General features: G+C 40.7%; 1 protein-coding gene across 1 annotated transcript in view; it reads left to right on the plus strand.

Annotated features, from left to right (window-relative positions):
* Nucleotides 1-8,356, plus strand: part of LOC149447648 (adhesion G protein-coupled receptor F5-like) — a 123,498-nt gene extending 115,142 nt beyond the window's left edge. Inside the window, exons 16-17 of the mRNA XM_089652273.1 lie at nucleotides 4,597-4,678; nucleotides 7,123-8,356. Of these exons, the coding sequence (XP_089508399.1) occupies nucleotides 4,597-4,678; nucleotides 7,123-7,193 (153 nt within the window). The 3' untranslated portion in view covers nucleotides 7,194-8,356. The remainder of the gene's footprint in view (nucleotides 1-4,596; nucleotides 4,679-7,122) is intronic.
* Nucleotides 8,357-20,969: the final 12,613 nt, after the last annotated feature.

A 20,969-nucleotide genomic window follows, 5' to 3' on the forward strand; every position in this document is an offset into this window, starting at 1 on the left:
GAATTACCCTTTTTATTATTATTATTATTATTATTATTATTATTTTTAGATTTATTTAATTTTGTAGATTTTTTTTCATTTCAATATATATTTAATTTCATTATATGGATTGTTCCACAACAAAATGACCACCAGTATGTTTTTTCCTATTGACAATAAATATTTTTTGATGCTGGTGAGATAGTCATACAATCTAACAATTAGCTGAGGCATTATTGAGGTTACAGTTTTCTATGCAATTTTAAAAGCTGTCCGGACCATCCAAAATATAGTAATAAGTACATAAGAAAATGGCTTTCCAAGATTCTCTATTCAGCTTTATAAAGATGGCACCTGACTGGAAGTGGCGTTTGTCACTGGGACTAGGCTACATATTTATGGCCGCCACTGAGTGACACTAGAGGCCCCTGATAACGCACATTTCTGAGAAACGCGTTGGGTGCAATCTAAAACGAGACATCACATCCCCACAATGGTACCCAGAGTGGTGTTGAGAGATGTAAGTTCAAGTGGCTCTTCTTATGTTTGAATGTTGTTGATTTTATGTGATTTCACTGTGCTGCTATTTGTCAGTTTTTAATAAATACAGCACTATATGGCATTTTATCCTTGTTGCCTTGTGGTGGTGTTTAACTGTGAGAGCGGAGCAGTGCTCCCTATGGAGGATTTGTTGTAGTAGAAGAGCCAACTCTGTGGTGGAGTAGATTGATGCCTGCATTTCATTTGTTTTGATATGTTGTCTGCTGCATATTCTAAAAGCAGCACATATTAGCAGTGTGCTGGTGGAGTTTTAAACACAAATCTCATCACACAGTGTCACTTATTCACGGGTGTTTATTTTGTCTATGAGTATTAAGGATTACTACACTATATAGGGTTACATTGACACAAGCCATAGCATACTAAGGAGGAACAAATGGAGCAGTTCCCTGGAAGCCACAAGAACTGATGGATGGCCTTGTGATGATTGTCTGATGCTGTCATGCTGCATATTTTATCGGTGCAGCATATATTTGTGGTGAATTGGCAATTCTTCTGATTTTTATTGGTGGAGACTGGGAACATCAATCTTTACCCACCAGATAGTGGTACTGTGTATGGAGTATGATGACACGGAGGAGCTAATCTAGTTGAACTGTCATTCACTCAATAATTAATTTGACTTTATAGCACTGCAATTTTTATTTACAATTAATAATTTGGCTTACATCACTGATTTGAAAAACTCATATTTTTTATTTACAGAATATTATTATTGTTATACAGGGTTTATATAGCACCAACAGTTTGCTCAGCGCTGTACAATATAAAGGGAGACAATACAACAACAATACAGTTCAATACAAGAGGGTTAGGAGGGCCCTGCTCCTTGGAGCTTACAATCTAAGAGAATATGGTCTAACACAGCCTTTCTCAACCAGGGTGCCTTCAGGCTTCTTCAGGGGTGCCTTCAGGCTTCTTCAGGGGTGCCTTGGCAAAATGCCCAAAAATTGTATACAAGCCAGCAGGTGAACCAATCTTTCCTTTTAGTACACAAAGCCACAGGTTTTCATTGTGCACTTTTATGACCTTCTAGCTGCCAGCATCCTAACAACCAATGACATCATCAGTTGATGAGGAGGATGTCGGGTGCATCCACATCATCCTTGTTTGGCCCTTCCCTGCCCCTCTCCGTCAGCACTGGGGTCACATTAGCAGAATGAGGGAGAGAAAATGAGAGAGACACATTGGAATACTAGTCAGTACCAGTGTGCAAAGGTGTATTTACTTTGGAAGAATAAATCACCTCTAACGTTGGGTGTACTGGATGTGTGTAGAATAGGTTTTTAGATTTTAGATTGGGGTGCCTTGAGATTGTGCAGAATTTTAAAGGGTGCCTTGAGATTATCCTTAATTTTAAAGGGTGCCCTGACTGAAAAAAGGTTGATTAACACTGGTCTAACGTGGTAATCTTGTAGACTCTGCCTAAATTATCAGGAAAAGGCTAGAAAAGAATCTATGTCAGCTTTTTACTGCTTTTTGTGCCTTTGTTGAAGCTTCTCCATCACTTCCTGCCTGTTAAGACCATTGTCACTGCACAGTTATGGCAATGATGAGTGGGTGACTTGGAAGGGAAGAGTTCCTGCACTTCTTCATTGAGAAAAAAAAGCCCCGAGTAGAACTATAGGCAAAACCTTTTTCTTTTATTTTGGATAGAGTAAAGGAGATTTTTTTTTTGTCATCTCTTTCCCATTGTGATTTCCTTTCACTTCATGTCCTATAGCCAAACAGGAAGTGAGAGGATATCTCTGCAAATTAAGGGAATTCTTTGGGGACCCCCAGGTCCCCAGAACCAATGTCCCCATTGGACGATTTCCCTTCCATTACTTTTCTGAGGCCAGCCCAAAATTTGGAATTTTCTTTCATTTCATTTTCAAAGATTATGATAAACAGGACAAAAAGGGAGACCTGGAGTGAAATAAGCATGCAAAACAGACAAAGGGCTGGCATGATAGGGGTTAAAGGGGCTTGAGTCTGGGCTATGGAATATCTGCAGTTGAAACTAAACAGGCGGTAAAGATCGTGTGATTGGATCAAGGTCGGGGAGAGGTGGAAGAGGTTGGATGGTAGCTGTCATGGGCAGGTCTTCAGTCGGAGGTCAGCTGAGTTTGGTAAAAATTCCCACTCTCCCGCCCTGTTTTCAGTTTGTTTTGTTTTGTTTAAGTTAGGATGTTTGGTCCTTGTAGTTCGTTTGTCATGCGGCCGGTGGGGTGAAAGGTCCTTTTAGGTTAGTATGGGCACAAATGTACAGTGTAGGGACCCGTCTGAGGTACAAATCCAAGTTGTTGAGATGGGTATCTGTGAGTTGTCTCTGAGTCGGTGTTTTTGCGGCTGAAGGCCTGAGTAAATGATATGCATGTACTTTCCTTCTTTTGATGCCTAATAGGACCTTGGGGCTCCATTGTTATACACTTTGGTATTAAGTTACTGTAATAATCTATGTTTCATCTGTTATTTATATTTTGGTTAGTAAAAGACTGCTATGGCCATTTAACTCCAATTTGTTCTGATGTGGTTATTCTATAGAAGATGAGTGGGGCTATGGTCAGAGCAGCATAAAGACAAGCCATATTTTATACCCTAGTCAAGGGAGGGTGACTTTCCCTAATGGGGACACAGGCAGCAATAAACACCTGACAGGTGTTCTAATCCTTCTCCACTCTGTCAAAAACTAACAAAAATGAATTTTAGTTATACTTTAACACTGGACACAAAAAGTGTAATTGAATGCTGATGTAACACAAATATGTGGCCTCACAGAACTGGGCTTTTTTCCATGGGGCCACATATTTACGTACCTGTCTTTGTGCTGGGAGCGTACCACACAACGCGCTCCCAGCACAAAGACCAGGGTGTCACTGAGAGCCCCGGGTCCCGTTCTAACCATTGGGACCCGGGACTCCCGATTCCATAATTGCTGTGATAGCCTCTAATTGGCTATCACAGTGATCAGTCACTGTACAGCCTGGCCCCCTTGGTTTTTTTTCTCTATAAATGGAGGGGAGAGAGATATTGTATATCTCTAACAGGAAAGAAAGGAAAGAAAGGAAAGAAAGAAAGAGAATACCTTGATCAAGGTTTGATCTAGTATCTAGTTCAGTGCCAGGGTACGTGTTTGGGTCAAGGTCAGGGTCAAAGGTCAGGATTTTTTAAAAATTTGTATTAATGTCAGTGTGTTTTAGGTAAAAAAAAACCCCAAAAAAACAAAATGTGCACTATTGTTTCTGGGCTGTACTACGGGTACAAACAACAAATAACATACACATATATGGTATTGCTGCCATTGTCAAGAGCTGGAAAATTTATTTTGGGTTGTTCTTTGGTGGTAGGTTATGGTAGTAACAAGAAACACACAGCTAAATTAAAAAAATTGTTTTGTTTTTTTAACTATTCTGGGCTAGTTTTCCTTTGAAAATAAAAAAAAAAAATCAGGAGATATCCATTACCATTTACCACCAAATGAAATTCAATTTGTCCTAAAAAAAACAAGGTATAATTCACCTAGATGTACAAAGTAGTTGTGATAATATGTACGGTATTACTAACACATTTCAACGTTGCTAAATTGTGCTCAGGCATTAAGATTTGTTTTACCCTTAGGCGTGAAGGGGTTAAATATGCTCCTCAATAACCCCTAATAATTTAAATGCATTCTGTGTGTACCAAATGTCTTGGCAAACTCAGTTATTATTTTGTAATTGTGCTGGTGACATTATCACCGTGCTGCACAAAGCCTGTACAAAGAGCAGAGGGTGGGGACCCCTACAGGCTGCCTGCAGAAAACCACAGGAAGGGTGGAGACAGGACCAGTCACCCTGCTTCAGGAGAGAGAGCAGCAGTGACCCGTCTTTTTTTACAGGAAGATCCTGCACAGAGATAAAGTTTCAATCTAGAAAAAATGCACAAAGTACACCTAGGTTCAAAGGATATTCATGACCCCTGTATTTAGACAATAATTGTTTATCCCAGAGTTCAGCTTTAAGTCTTCAGAATTTTTATTTAGATTTTTAATAAACTGTTTAGTATGTTACAAAGTGGTTTGTTTTACCTTTGCAGACAACATCTACAGATTCATCAGGAACATTAAAGCCAAAGAAAAGGAAGAACCCCTTCAGGAAAGGATTTTTTGGCAAAAGAGGTGTGTATGTACAGATTTACAGCCAAATTTCAGCTTATTGCATATTTTCTGACAGTGACAAGGTTGCCAAACATCTGTTAATTTCCTGCTTTTATAAAATGTCCGTTCTTCAACTTCCTTTTAAAGTAGCACTGGCTGCACTTCTCCTATGGATCACAGAAGTGCAATTCATTCTGCTGCACTCCTGTGATCCATTTTCAGTCAACAGCATGCTAAAGCTGCGACACTGGGAGACCAAGCCAGCCGATCCCTCTCCTCCCTAGCCTGGCTCTCCAGTGTGCGTTGGAGGGGCACAGCAGACAGTGGTGACTGACAGTCACTGCTCTCAGATTGGCAGGAAGAACTGTGCGATCAGCTGTGTTTGATTGCTAAGTTCTCAGCCTTAGAGCTGCCGAGGGAGAGATGCAGCATTGGATCAATGCTGCATCCACCTTGGTATGAGTATAATTTTAAAAAAAAAACGTCTCTTTTAATTCTTAACTTTGTATCCGTGTCCTTTGCTCTCTGACCTTTCCCCTCCTAAGAATGAAAAAAAAAAGTCTGCATCATGCTGTATACCATTACACTAATCTGCTGAAAAAAAAAATCCTTCCCCCAATATCTCATGAGATCTCATTAGACCTAGACCTTGGAGGAAAGGGGCACAAACATCATCTTTGGGCTGACAAAGAATTCAGCTGCGGATGGTGTCTTTTTTTAAATGGTGGCATTGGTTTTCAAAGAAGGGAAAAGATTTGGGAAACCGAGCAGGAAGGAGGCAGGTAAGGGCTGCTGACTTTGATATTTTTAATAAGTACACATCTGTCTTGCTTGGAGGTTTGCCAAACCTCCATTGGCAAAGGTAAGTGAAACATTAAGCAGTGGTATTACTACCGCTGCTAAATGTGACAACTTCCCCTCATGCTGTTCAACCTCTTGGCGCCGGCGCCTCACGGTCTTTTAAGAGTTTCAGAAGCTGGGAGGCGGGGTTTTAGGGTCATGTGACCGCCGTGGTTCGCCGTCACATGATTGGAAAAGGCCCTGAACGAAAGGGGAGATCGGAACCTTTCCGGGAGTATCGGACATATGTGCTGGGAATGTGCAGGGCGCGCACTATGTGGATGCTCAGCGTCAAGGCCCAGCCGCATGCGATTGGCGTCAAGGGGTTAAGAACCTGGCAGCCACAACAACCATAACTTATCCCTATGTCTTCATTCAGCTGTCAGCCACATGCCCACATGCCCATGTTGATGAGGACAAGGGCTTCTTCCCTACAACCCTGACTTGGTGATTGTGGTGGTCTGCAGGTGGTGGGAGCTTATTAGAATCTGAAAGCGGTCTTGTAAAGCTACCCCTGTAGGAGCCGCAGCTTAGGATGGGCCTTCTGTTCTTTGCCTTGACCTCTTTAAGAACTTCAGTTCTTTTATGTTGTTCTTCTGGCTATTATTGGGGCCCTTAAACAACTTGACCTCTGGAAAGTTTTACCTCTTTCATGATAAGGGCATTTCTTGCTATTCAGCAATGCTCTACTTTAACTGGTAATTGAGCAGTCATGCAACACTGTACCCAAATTAAATTTATATAATTTTAACACAAATAGATTCCTCGGTGGGAAATAGAGGGTGAGAGGATGCTCTGGTCTCCCTGCTGAGCAAATGCGGTCACTGCGGTCTGTGTTGCGCTGCTTTGGGGGTCTCCGCTGGTCTGGCCTCTCAGCAGTCTGGTCAATATGCAGCATACATGCTGTCATTGGTTCCCTCACCACCAGGAGGAAGAACCTAGCTGGACAGTCTCAGAAAAGCAGCTCCACTGCTCCTCCTTGCCCCAGTCTATTATGGTAATTATAGTGCAAAGGGTCCATAAACTCCACAATATGGCTTACTTCCTGGACTTCAAATCCCATGATCCTCAGCATTCTGCTTAGGAATCCTTAGGCTTATTTGGCTATAATTCTCACTTTGCTGACTGGAGGGGATAGTAGAACACAACATTCTGAACAACAGCGGAAAATTAAAGTAAATTGATTCTGGTCAGCACCTGGCTACACAACAATAAGGAGGCCTCCAGATGTGAATAAGTAAGGTGTACCTAGAACCCCTTTCCATTGACACAAAAAAAGTGAAAGGTGATTAAACACACTTACATAGCTTTGACAAGCCCTTAGAAATAATTTTTAAAAAAAGCAAAAAGGTCCCTCAATGTACATCAGTTGTCAATTACACCATCCAGCAATGCAGATCTACATCAAACACAATGAACAATGCCTACCAACTCGAAGGGATGTCACTGATCAAATATGGTCATGTCCATATTTAGTTCATGATGTCACCCAAGTGACGCTGTCCCTTTAATTTCAATCAATACGTGGCCCAGAACACTTAGAAGACCAGCCATTTTGCCTTGTTACAGGTTATCTTTGACTGCATATTGTTAGCTCTAACATTTGAATATTTGTTTTGTTTCAGCTGTCTATTATCTGTACTCGACTCATGATTCAAGTGAAACATCTGGAAATTCATACTCAGTGCTCACATAAAAGATAACGGCTCAATAGTGTGATGAACTTGGGATGTGTCCCATTGTTGTACTAATAAGTAAAAATAAGCAATAGCCAGGGGTCTGTTTATTAAAATATTCACACAGGATTCATGTAGCTTTCACACATTTTCATCCAAGATTAAAATAGAAAAATGTGTGAATCTTGGGTGAAAACAAATAGAACCATTGTCTCTCCAGATGGCCATGTTGTGTTGTAAGCTGATATACGTGACTTTCATATATATACAATAATTAGTGTATTTTAGTGTGCTCCGGGTGGAATGCAAATAGGAGGCCAAAGTCTGAAACATTTTATTGTAAGCTGTAATATTTCTCTACTTTAAAGTAATCTTCAAGCACATATTTTGAGCTATTGCCTACACAAAGTGTAATTTTTGTTACCTCAAATCATACACTAATACAATTACTCATATCCCACCAATGTGTAGAGATACAAAATAGCACGAAAAATGTAAGCAGCATGACCCAACATTTGTGATACAACGAACAAAGTGATAAGCATAACACTCAAAGAAAAGCTAAGCAAAACGAGGTAGTTAATAGTGATATATAAAATCCATAGATGCTGGATAAGTAACAAATTTGCCTCACAAGGTAAAACAGAGCCAGGAACATACCATAATTATGGGGTGTACTATGCAAGCCACTGGCCAAAGTGGTTTTCATATTTCATGGTTTTATGGCAAGGGGTTAGGAAAAGGTTTATTTCATTTAAGTTGTTATTTCCATGTTTGATGGATGCTAAAGAGTAAAACTACCTCTACTTGGGGGACGGGGTAGGGGACAGAGGTAGGCGGGTGGTGGCAGACCCTCTTTCATGTTCCCCACTACCTCATTGGGTGCCAAGTCTGGGTCACATAAGAGGAATACCACCGGTATGGGTTCTTCTGGGTAACACTAGGCACCGGTAACAGGATCACTCCACTTCCCACATACTGAATGAGGTACATTTACTCTCGTGCTGTTTTCATCAATGCCATGGGAGAATGCTGAGATTGCCATCAGGAAATGCTCAACCTTAAGGCGGACCTCCACTCTTAGAGATAAACATACACCATGTACACTTGCACAACAACTGTTCTCCAGTTAACTCTGAGGTCCTCATGTAATGAGAAAATAAAGCATGGAGACATGGATGGATGGGTGAGTTTGTTTTGAATATTAAAAATGAATTAAGTAGCATTCTTGGTTTGTAGTGTTCAGATGCAGTGCAGTTCCACTTTAGGACCAGGCAGAAGGCAAAGTTTCAACATTTTACCATACAAAATGCAGACCGGTCCATAGTCCAAGGATCACACAGAACCATCATTTTCCTAGTCCATAAGCCCTAATTCTAACTCAGGCTTAAGTTTGGCCCAGCATATATGCAAAGGTAGAGTCCACGTGCATTCAGATCCAACAGTGGCATTCTCCAGTGGCTGTGTTCTTTGGGGCAAAGATGGATGGCTCTCACATGTTTTGAGTTTTTTAGGTGGCCATACCCTCCATGAAACACAAATGATGGACCAGCCGCAAGGCTCTCAAACTCCTCTAGGGGAACTTTGGGGAAGCTCCTTCTTTTTCCAGGGCCTCTCTGGCTCTAGACCACTGTCCCTTTTTATAGCCACAGGAGCAGTTGGACCCAAAGATCTCACCAAACAAAATACCTAGGGAATAAGTTAACCCCAGTCCTCCTGTTCGGGGGCAGCTCCTAACTAGTTAGTTCTAACCCACTTAAATAACCACAGCTTGTTATATCTCTTAGAGACTGTATTGGTGAGTCAGAATGGTGTTTTTCATAGTTCATGAGTTTATGGAGAGGGATCAGTGTTGTTTAGTACAGGCTGAGGTGATCCAAAGCTGATACCTCCATGTTTGGTAGATGCTAAAGAGTAAAACTACCCAGCAGTTCGTTATATCTCTCAGGCACTGTAGTGTTGGGTCAAAATGGTGTTTTCTATATACCCAAATCAATAGAGAGGGGGTGAGACTGGAGTTGTTTCATACAGGTTAAGGTGCTCTAAAGCTGATATCTCCATGTTTGGTAAATGCTAAATAGTAAAACTACCCAACAATTTGTTATATCTCTCTGGTGGGATCAGAACTATTTCATACTGGCTGAGGTGATCCAAAACTTATACTTCTATGTTTGTTAAATGTGTAAAACTACCCCAAAGTTTGTTGTATCTCTCAGGGGCTAAACTGATGGACCAGAATTGTGTTTTTCTTAGTTCACAATTTTTGGAGAGGGTGGGTAGGATTGGAGTTGTTTCATGCAGGTGGAGGTAATCCAAAGCTGATATGTCCATGTTTGGTATTTATATCTCTTTGGGACTGTAGTGTTGGGTTATTTACATTTGAGTCCCCTGTTCTGCTCACCTGTTGTGGTCACTATGAGGGGTTCCTACTCCTTCTGTTAGATTTTTTCTATTTACTTTATATTTAAGAGAACCTAATATGATGAGCTGGTGGGTGGGAACACCCAAATCTCTCAGGTAGACAGGAAAAGTCAGGAATTATGGCATGTGCAGTATAAACTGTATGTAGCCGCTGCTACATACAGCATACCACACTGTGTTCCAGGTGCAAGCCGAGATGTCCAGTTCCATAACTAGAACACAGTAGAGTCTATCACAGAGGTGCTCAGCCATTAGCCAGAGTAAGTGATGTATTATATTAATGAACACAAAGCTTCCTCTGATTGGCTGAGTCAGAGGTTGTGACATCATCAGCCCACCTCTCTGACTCAGCCTACATGCAGTTTATATCGCACATCCAGCAGCCTCATAAGGGAGTGAGGGACATAGTTCATTTGGGCCAAGCTGGCCGAAACGAACTATGTAAAGTATATTAAAAGGTGGAGATTAGCTTGAAAAGAAGCCAGAAGCTGCTCCTATGTATAAAGTATCACTTTTGGGTTTACTACCCTTTTAAGCAGTTGTCTTTTAACACTTTTGCTGCCAGGTCCATATAGTGTAAAGACCTACATCACCGCTTCCAGCTAGCCAGGTCCATACACTGTACAGACCTGGCATTCCTCCTTCTGCTGTAAGCTCATGGTCCCTTTAGTGACCATGAACTTATAGCAGAACTGTTCAGCAGACTCTGTTCACCAAACTGATAGTAAAATATTAGCTGACAAGCCACTGATCAGAGCAATTCAACTACAATGTGACACCCCCCCCCCCCATCCCCTGCCACTGCCACCATGTCTCTATCCTGTGTCTCCTGCCTCTCCACCCACCTTTGTTGACACCTGAAATGTCCCCACTGTACTGTCCCTTTTCCCTGCCACATCACTCCCACAGCACTGATTTCTCCCCCCAGCACCAATCCCCCCCCCCAATGCAACCCTGATCCCCAGTGGCTACCCTGCAGCTGCCAGTTTCCCACCTGTGCCCTCCCAGCAGCTTTGAGTGCTGTGGGGCAGCAATGGAGGGATTTACCTGTCCAAACAGATCCCTCCAGCTGCTCCAAGCCCCCTTGTTCTGGCATCCCCCTCACTGATTACTCGGCACCCCCTTCCTGCAGCTGCTGACTGGCTTTCCATCCTCCCCCTCCCGCAAGCTGCAGCTGCTGCTGTAGTGGGAGATCGCTGTCAGTATGGAGAGCAGAGGGGTTGGTAAACATGTGTTTACCAGCCCCCTTCCTTTCCTGTATTATGAGTGATTATTACTGACTAAACAGTGTTTACTATGCTTCAGTTGGTGGATGAAGCATAGTAAACTGTTTTTTGTATGCTTCAGTTTGTGAATGAATAGGTGTCTCTGTACAGAGACTTCTATTCATTCATCTATTAACTCAATACAAGTTAAGCTTATTTAATAGGAATTTCGTAAAGGTTGCTGTGTTTGTATCTGTTAATAATAATTTTAGTATATTTGTAGCAAATATATTATTTGATAAACATTTGCACAAATATCACAGGGCCTTAAAAATCAGTAACATATTGTTTTTTATTCTACTGGTCATGTGCTTTCAGAAATATGGTTTGGGTGTCTTTTAAAACTCTGAAAACTGTAAATGAAAAGTTAAAACCTCTGGATTTTTAGAGAAATTTGGTTACTTACAGTTTTGTGTACCTTCCATTTTCACCATTTCACAAAAAGGTGCAATTTAGAATGTACAAATATTTATTAAGTCAATATACTGTAGGTTTAGCTTTCATATTTAGTAGGAATCTAGCAGGAATTGTATAAAAGTTGCTGTATTTGTATCTGCTAATACTGATTTTAGTGTATTTATAGTTAAAATTTTGGTTTGATAAATATTTGTGTAGATATCATGCGACCGTAAAAATCAGTAGCACCTACTTTTTATTCTACTGATCATGTGCTCAACGAAAATTTATGGTTTGAGGGTCTTTTACAAACTCTGAAAGCTGTAAGGGAAAAATAAAAAAAGAATGGAAAAATTGAAAAATGGTATGGACACCTGAATTTAAAAGTGGAGAACAGGATCTGGCATCAAAAGGGTTAAAGGCCAGCCCACTTAGAGTGTTTTCCCTAAACTATTTGTTCTAATATTGAATTTAATGTGTTCATTAGAGATGAGCGAATCGAACCTGGAGAAGTGGAATTCGTTTCGAATATCAGGAAAAATTCGATTCGCATCGAATCCGAATTTTAGCAAACTTCGGGTGCACGAATCGAATTTTTCCCGATCAGCCGGCAAAAGTGTCACTACAGAGAGCTCCGCTATTTCTGACAGTTCTGACAGTTCATTTACAGCGGTTGAAACATTGTATCTATTTGTTTCCATTTAGGATACAGATGTTTTTATTCGGAAATAAATAGATACAATGTTTCAACCGCTGTAAATGTGAAGGAACTGTCAGAGAACTGTCAGAAATAGCGGAGCTCTCTGCAGATACACTTTTTGCTGTACTTTAATTCTTCTTCTTTTCATTCTTCTTCTTTTCATTCTTCTTCTTCTTCTTTTCATTCTTCTTTTCATTCTTCTTCTTCTTCTTTTCATTCTTCTTCTTTTCATTCTTCTTTTCATTCTTCTTCTTCTTCTTCTTTTCATTCTTCTTCTTCTTCTTTTCATTCTTCTTCTTCTTTTCATTCTTCTTCTTCTTCTTTTCATTCTTCTTCTTCTTTTCATTCTTCTTCTTCTTCTTTTCATTCTTCTTTTCATTCTTCTTCTTTTCATTCTTCTTCTTCTTCTTTTCATTCTTCTTCTTCTTCTTTTCATTCTTCTTTTCATTCTTCTTCTTCTTCTTTTCATTCTTCTTTTCATTCTTCTTCTTCTTCTTTTCATTCTTCTTCTTCTTCTTTTCATTCTTCTTTTCATTCTTCTTCTTCTTCTTTTCATTCTTCTTCTTCTTCTTTTCATTCTTCTTTTCATTCTTCTCATTCTTCTTTTCATTCTTCTTCTCATTCTTCTTCTCATTCTTCTTTTCATTCTTCTTCTTCTTCTTTTCATTCTTCTTCTTCTTCTTTTCATTCTTCTTTTCATTCTTCTTCTTCTTCTTTTCATTCTTCTTCTTCTTCTTTTCATTCTTCTTCTTCTTCTTTTCATTCTTCTTTTCATTCTTCTTCTTCTTCTTTTCATTCTTCTTCTTTTCATGCTTCTTTTCATTCTTCTTCTTCTTCTTTTCATTCTTCTTCTTCTTCTTTTCATTCTTCTTTTCATTCTTCTCATTCTTCTTTTCATTCTTCTCATTCTTCTTTTCATTCTTCTTTTCATTCTTCTTCTCATTCTTCTTTTCATTCTTCTTCTTCTTCTTTTCATTCTTCTTTTCATTCTTCTTCTTCTTCTTTTCATTCTTCTTCTTCTTTTCATTCTTCTTTTCATTCTTCTTCTTCTTCGTCGTGCCCCGTGACTGCCCAAATGAGTGAAGTGTGCGGTGATTCTAAGATCGACGGCACTCATCTGCATGTCATACTGACTGACAGTATTATTTCTCTTCCCCAGCAGACTCCAAGGGCATTTAAATTAAAGGTACAGTGTTCTGCACTAATATAAAGGCTCTCTGAAGCCTAGAAACCCTTTTAATAAGTTAAATTCGCGGCGAATAAATTCGCACCGAATCGAATTTCTCCCGCAAATTTGGCGAATCAGCCGAATCGAGTTTTTGAATAATTCGCTCATCTCTAGTGTTCATCTATGTATGATTTAATGCAAGTATTTTTTGTTTGCAGAACCAATAAAAAGCCTTGACTGTATGCTGTACTCTTTTCCTGGAATTCATTGTATGTACTATAGCTATCAGAATGTAAATGTCTCCATAAAGAATGCAGATGAAAAGTCATGCTTTGGTAGTGTAGCTTTGCTCAGTTCAATTTGTTTATTTTTATACTGACCATCTTTCACTACAATTTTTCATTGGTCATGCACAGCTGGTTAATTGGTTTCTAGCACCAACAACTACCAGTTCTCAGCTTCGTTTCGTGTTCCTGATCCTCAACTTTCATCTGGCACTTACCAAACCTTCACAAAATCTAACTCCTAAATGTAACCCCTAAAAAAGACTTAATCCCTCCTCCCACATGTAAAACCTAACCTAACCTTAAAGCAGAAATACAGCTTTGTCCCCTATTTCCTCTGTAGACACTTTCCTCTGTCTGAACCCCACACATCTCCCTCCTTGAATATTAAAAAAGTAAAATGTACTTCCTTTACATTATGGGTAACATTATGGGTGCTTCCTCTTCTCCATTGGCAGCAGTGAGAGGTCCTAATTGATGCACTAAACAGTGCTCATGTAGTGACATGGGAGTGCCATTCTGGGCATCAGTACTGTAAGTCCAGGAAAGCATGATAAACCTGAGTTCTAGGGAAGTGGATTAAAAGCCTGCTCCACTGAACTTCACCAAATACAGCACAGAGAGCCTGAGTGGAGACCCTACATTTTCCCAGACCCAACTACAGGAAACTTAAAAAATCTCCTGTGCAGTCTGGATTTGTTAGTCTAGGGCAGGGGTCTCCAAACTTTCTAAAAAAAGGGCCGGTTTACTATTGTTCAGACTTAAGAAGGGCCAGACTGTGGCCAGTGAGAGTAGAAAATGAGTAGAGTAGAATAGTGTCTCATCTTTGGTGTCAATGGAAGGAATAGTGCCACATCGTTGATGTCATTGGAAGCCACTGTTGGTGTCAGTATAGGAATATTGCCTTGCTGTTGGTGTCAGTGGAAGGAATAGTGCATCTTATAAGTGGAAGTAACAGTATCTGAAGGACCAGATAAAAGTAAGCATCTGGCCCCCGGGCCGCAGTTTGGAGACCACTGGTCTAGGGCTACTGTCAGGAATGGGCTCAGCAAAGGTGGTGCTGAAGCTCACCTGCCTTGTGGGCTGCAGTACCAGTGCTGGCAAGCGGGTGCTCTCAGCAGCCAGAATCTCACTCCTGCAATCAAGCCATCACCTGAGGCTGATTGCAGGAGGTGCATTTAAGCAATGGCCAGGCCTGCAGACAGTGCCTTGGTGTTGGTTTCCCATGAGCCCCTGTACCTGGTCCTGTCGTCTGCCTGCCTGCCTGTTTCCCCTGCTTGACTCTGACACTGATCGAACTCCGCCTGCACTGACCTCGGCTATTCCTGACCTTTCTCCTGCCTGCTCTGTTTGTACTTTGTCTGCCCGATTGTTCCTGACCCGGCCTGCCTGACCACTCTACCTCTCCAGGCTGACTATGCCTGTCTGTGTTCCTGAACATACTGACATTAGTTGGAGGTTTGGTTTGTTTGTACTGTGCGTTGTATACTTGTGTAGTTCCTAATAAATTATATTCTTATAAATCACTCCTGAAGCCTGCGTTTCCCTGTGTCAGTCCACACACCTCTGGTCATACCTTGACAGCTACAAAAAGACTTGATCTTGATCTTCTACCACCCCAGACTGATGGATCTGCTCACATCCCTTGCTTCCTTGACTCATCTCCACTCCCTGCTGTTCTCTATCTGTTTGCAATTAAGGAATGTACCATCACCATTTGGATGACTGAAAGGATTTATTAATGTAAATCAACTGCATTTCAGTAGAAAAGTTAATAGAATTCCATTGTGTGAATTTTTTCCTTCTCCTAAGCCCAAATGGGAACATATTCTCGGGATGAAACTTGCGCTGGGTGAGGCTGCTATTGGGGTCTATTGCCCTAAGGCCGGAAGAAGGTATTAAGCATACTAATGCTGGTGATGGTTAGGCCAGTCTGGGGCCTCCCAGGAGTGGGTCAGCATTGCTGCTCAGAGGAGGCTCCTGTACCCACTAAGCAGGCCAATCTATGCTGAGCACGAATAGATTAAAGAATGCACATGCTCCCCGGCCACATGACTTGCCACATGTAGCACATGTACCCTAGCACACTGCTGGCCATAACACAACAACAATGTTCCTTTAGGAGCAGCCAATGAGATTCAAGCTCTTATTATATCACTTCTCACTGACAGTCTGACTATGACTCCACAGTCAATTAATACTAGAAACCAAAAGAAAGTTCATTATATACAGTCATGGCCAAACATATTGGCACCCCTGCATTTCTGTCAGATGATCCACCACTTTGCCCAGAAAATTGTTGTAATTATAAATGTTTAGGCATTCTCATTTTTATTTCTTTCGTTTGTATTGATATGACACAAAAAAAGCGGAGAATCAAAAAGCCAAATCTGACACATTCCACACAAAACCCCAAAAATGGACTGGACAAAATTTTTGGCACCCTTAGTTTAATATTTAGTAGCTCACCCCTGGAAAAAACTGAAATCAGTCTCTTCTTCTAACCATCAATGAGTTTCATACACCTCTCTATGGGAATTTTGGACCACTCTTCTTTTGCCAACTGCTTCAGGTCTCTCAAGGTCTCTCTCAAAAGGGTTCCTTTTCCAAACTGCTGTTCCTTTGACAGGTGCTCTATGGGATTGCGATCTGGACTCATTGCTGGCCAGTTCAGTCCTCTCCAGCGCTTTGTCTGAAAGCATTTATGGATGCTTTTTGATGTGTGCTATGGGTCATTGTCCTGCTGTAAGACCCATGACCTCTGACACAGACACAACTTTTTAACACCAGGCCCTACATTGCACCCCAGAATTCTTTGGTAGTCTTTAGATTTCATACCATGCACACAGTCAAGACATCCAGTGCCTGGAGCAGCAAAGCAATCACAAAACATTGGTGAACCTCCACCATGTTTGACTGTAGGGACTGTATTCTTTTCTTTAAAGACCTCATTTCATTTTCTGAAAACTGTAGAATGATGGGCTTTACCAAAAAGCTGTAATTTTGTTTCATCTGTCCACAGCACATTCTCCTAAAAGGATTTTGGCTTCATCAGGTAAGTTTTGGCAAACTCTAATCTGGCTTTTTTATGTTTCTGTGTGAGCAGTGGGGTCCTCCTGGGTCCCTTTTCATTCAGATGGCCACATATAGTGCGAGCTGACACAGTTGTACCCTGTGCCTGAAGGTCAGCTTGAATTTGTCTGGAAGTTGATCGAGGTTCCATAGCCACCATTCGAAACAAGCCTTCGTTGAAATTTTTTAGCAATTTTTCTCTTTCATCCATGTCCAGGGAGATTAGCTACAGTGCCATCGACTGTAAACTTCTAGACAATGTTGTGCACAGTGGACAAAGGAACATTAATATCTTATAACCTTGAAATTATTCTTGCTTTTTCAAAATTTTTGTTTTCAAATCCTCAAACTATTATTTGCTGCTCTTTCTCCTCTCCAAGCTCCATGTGGCACACAAAGACAAGAGAAAAGTGAAGTAAATTTTTCACCACTTTAGCTGGTTGACGGTGTTATTTCTATATTGTCAGCACCTGTTATTGATACAGGTGAGTTTAATTACAAATTACAGGAGCATCACAAACTTGGAATGCAATTATTTCTTACAAATTTGAGAAGGTGCCAATAATTTTTACCAGTCCGTTTTTGGGGTTTTGCGTGGAATGTGTCAGATTTGGCTTTTTGATAAAACCCCAAACATGTAATCAGCACAACTACGTATACAACATAATACAGATAACCGTGAATAAATGTGACTGAATAAATCTAAACCTCAATGTGATAATGCAAGCTGAACACTTGTTAGTGAATTTCACATCACCCTAACATAGACTAATAAAATAGAAAGTGCAGCGAAACATAAACACATCTACCCTAAAACACCATTTAAACGTATTTAGTGCAAAAAAATTATAATATAACCAAAGTCCAAAATATGAACGTCCATATACATCTTCGCAATACATGCGCATCCACGTGTGACTTACATGTCTTCACTTCTTCCTTACACAATCAGTGCACCTCCAGCACACCAGGTAAAAAACCTGCTCACCTCCAATATATCATTTAGAGCTCATCCCATTCAAAATAAAGCAGCCCTTCTGGTCCTGGAATCCACTTCTTATCCAGGTGATATCCCTCTTCTCCTCTGATAATGCTCAGAGATTGATGGATATGTGACCATGTAATAAAAAGGCCAAAAAATATAGTGCTCTCTGTTTGAAACTTTATTTTCCCCAATGTTAAAATCACACTTACATAATTCTCATGTAAAAACAGCATATAACTCCAATACTCAGATGCTCACCAGTCTGCTAGCAAGATGGCAGAAAACAATCCTGACAAACATCGGCTCCTCCTCCCTAGACACGTGCTTCTTCAGTAGGTGGGGGAGTCGATAATGCCGAGCCTTAAATAGTCTCCCAAAGATCCACATGGGGACACAGTGCAATATCCGGAAGGAAGGCAACTGATGCCGGACCAGAAGTATGTCATCCCTGTAACGGAAGTCACTTACCAGAACCGGAAATGCGTTCAACCCAGAAGACACTGGTATCCATACCAGCCTAGCAATATTACTACTGAAACACTATCTTACTGTCCCCAGACTTAAGAAATACACCACTTCCAGGTATCGCAATATACAACCACCAATAAAGAGCAAGATTTACAAATTATGTAAATTATAAATATCTTCTCCCTACATCCACCTTATAAATGTTATTACATTAATATAAATACATAAAAGCAAGTGAAATATAAAATAAATGAATCATATAAAATAAAATACAATAAAATATATGAACATAGAATACTATACTTAACTATTTGAAATAAAACAATTCAAATCAAAATCTACATGAAAACCCCTAGGGGTCAGAACCTTGGTTTAAAAAATCCAATAGGATTCCCTTTGGCCCAAATGCCTCATAAAATTACCCCTCCAATGCCCCTGCACTCCCCAAAACATCAATCCCTTGGAATCCTTACTATAGAAAATTTTTAAAATGTATAGCAACACTATGTTCTTTCTTTCCTTTATGAATATTATTCATATGCTTCCATATTCTAATATACAAAGGTTTAGAGTTGAGTCCCACATACTGGATGCAACAAGCACACCGCAGCATGTATATGACACCTTCTGTAGTACATGTAATAAAATCTTTAATATTATACGTCTTCCCTGTGGCAGTAGTGACATGGCCAAAAATATTGGCACCCCTAGACTAATGACTAGTCCTTTGCCCTCTTCCTGCTTCCTGCAAATGACCCGTTTTTAGAAAGTAGACATTCCAAGGGATTTAGTAAGAGACATGGTGAATTTTTTGAAGTTGTATTTTTTCCCACAATTCTTTGAAAAATAAAAAAATGTAATAAAATTTGTTCTTTTTCCACAAAATTTTCATTTTAACAACTTATTTCTCACACGGCATAGGCATACTTGCAATTACACCTCAAAACACATTCAGCTACTCCTCCCAAGTAAGGGGATACCACAGGTGTGGGATTTTTTTTCACAGCCTGGCCACATAGAGGGACCCAAAATCCAAAAATCGCCTTTGGGCTTTCAAGGAGCATAAATTATGCATCTAATTTCCTACTACTGTATCTACCTATCACACTTTTAAAGGCCCTGGAGCACTAGGACAATGGAAACAGCTACAAAAATTACCACATTTTGGATGTCAAAAACCCCAGTGTATTTTCTATGAGGCATAATGAGTCTTTTGAACATGTCATTTTTGCCATGTTTTTGGAAAAAGGTTTTTGGAAAAATGTGGACTGAAAATGAAAACTTTTTTTACACAAAGTTGTCAATTTATAAGATATTTCTAACACATGGCATGGACATAGTAAGAAATACACCTTAAAATACATTATGCTACTCCTTCTTAGTATGGCGATACTACCTGTGTGAGACTTTTTCACAGACTAGCCACATAAAGAGGCCCAACATCCAAGGAGCATCTTCAGGCTTTATAGGGGCATACATTACACATCCAATTTCCGGACTACCTATAACATTTTTGGAGGCCCTGGAGCACCCAGACAAAGGAAACATCCACAAAATGATCACGTATGGAAAGCAAAAGCCCCAACGTATTTTCTATGATACATAATGAGTCTTTTGAACAAGTAATTTTTTTTCGTCACAAGCATTTAAGAAATGTGAAAATGTATTTTTTTTTACACAAAGTTGTCAATTTATATTACACAGCACAGGCATCCTTAGGTATGGGCCCTAATTCTTTGTGGAGGACATAACACCCCAGTACTAGTACCTGGCCTGGGGCACTGTGACAGATGTTGATGGTCCACTGGGACACTGACAGTCGTTGATGATCCACTAGGGACACTGACAGATGGTGGTGGCCTCCTGGGGCACTGACAGATGTTGATGTTGCAGTTAGACACTGACAGATGTTCATGTTGCACTGCAAACTGTGACATATATTTATGGGACCCTGGTACACTGTGACAGATGTTTTTGTGCAATGGTACACTGTGACAGATGTTGATGGGGCAGTGGTACACTAACAGTCATTTTTGTGCTCTGGTACACTGTGAAAGATGCTAATGGTCCACTGGGGATACACACAGATGTTGACGGTCCACTAGGGGCACCGATGAATGTTAATGTTGCAATGGGACACTATTGCAGATGTTGATGTGTACTGGTACACTGTGACAAATGATTCTGTGCACTGGTACACTGTGACATGTTGAATGGACACTGGTTACACTGTGACAGTTGTTTTTGTGCCCTGGTACACTGTGACAGATGTTAATGGTACACTGGTAAACTGACAGGTGTTTTTGTGCCCTGGTACACTGTGACAGAAGTTGATGGTCTTCTGGGGGCACCAACAGATGTTGATGGTCCACTAGGGACACTGACAGATGCTGACAGTCCACAAAGGACACCGACAGATGTTGATGTAATGGGACACTGACAGATGTTGATGTTGCAGTGGGATACTGACAGATGTTGATGTTGATGTAATGGGACACTGACAGATGTTGATGTTGCAGTGGGATACTGACAGATGTTGATGTTGCAATGGGACACTGTTGCAGATGTTGATGTGCACTGGTACACTGTGAGATGTTTTTGTGCACTGGGACACTATGACAGATGTTGATGGGACATTGATACAGATGTTGATGTGCACTTGGACACTGACAGATGGTCCTTGGTGCACTGGTAACAGATGCATCGTGTGGGATCTGTGCGTAACTGCATGGTAAAATCAGCAGCTACACACAGATCCCTGAAAGGCTGCAGTGATCCACTCTCCCTCTTCTCACTGATCTCTCAGAAGGAGAGCTGATAAAAAGGCATGTGCCTCTGTTTACATTATGTGATGGCTGTGATTAGACACAGTCATCACATGATCAGGAGAGCCAATCAGAGAGACCATGTCTCGATTTGTCGTGCACTGTGTCTGAGGGACACTGCAGTCACAGAGAGCTCCCAATGCACACCCCAGAGGGCATGTGAGAGGAGTGTTTCTAGGAGGATGTCCAGAGACACATTTCAAGAACTGGAG

The sequence above is a fragment of the Staurois parvus genome, unplaced genomic scaffold (assembly GCF_062004578.1).
Source record: "Staurois parvus isolate SC_StPar_1 unplaced genomic scaffold, SC_StPar_1.0 ptg000678l, whole genome shotgun sequence".
NCBI classification, from domain to species: domain Eukaryota; kingdom Metazoa; phylum Chordata; class Amphibia; order Anura; family Ranidae; genus Staurois; species Staurois parvus.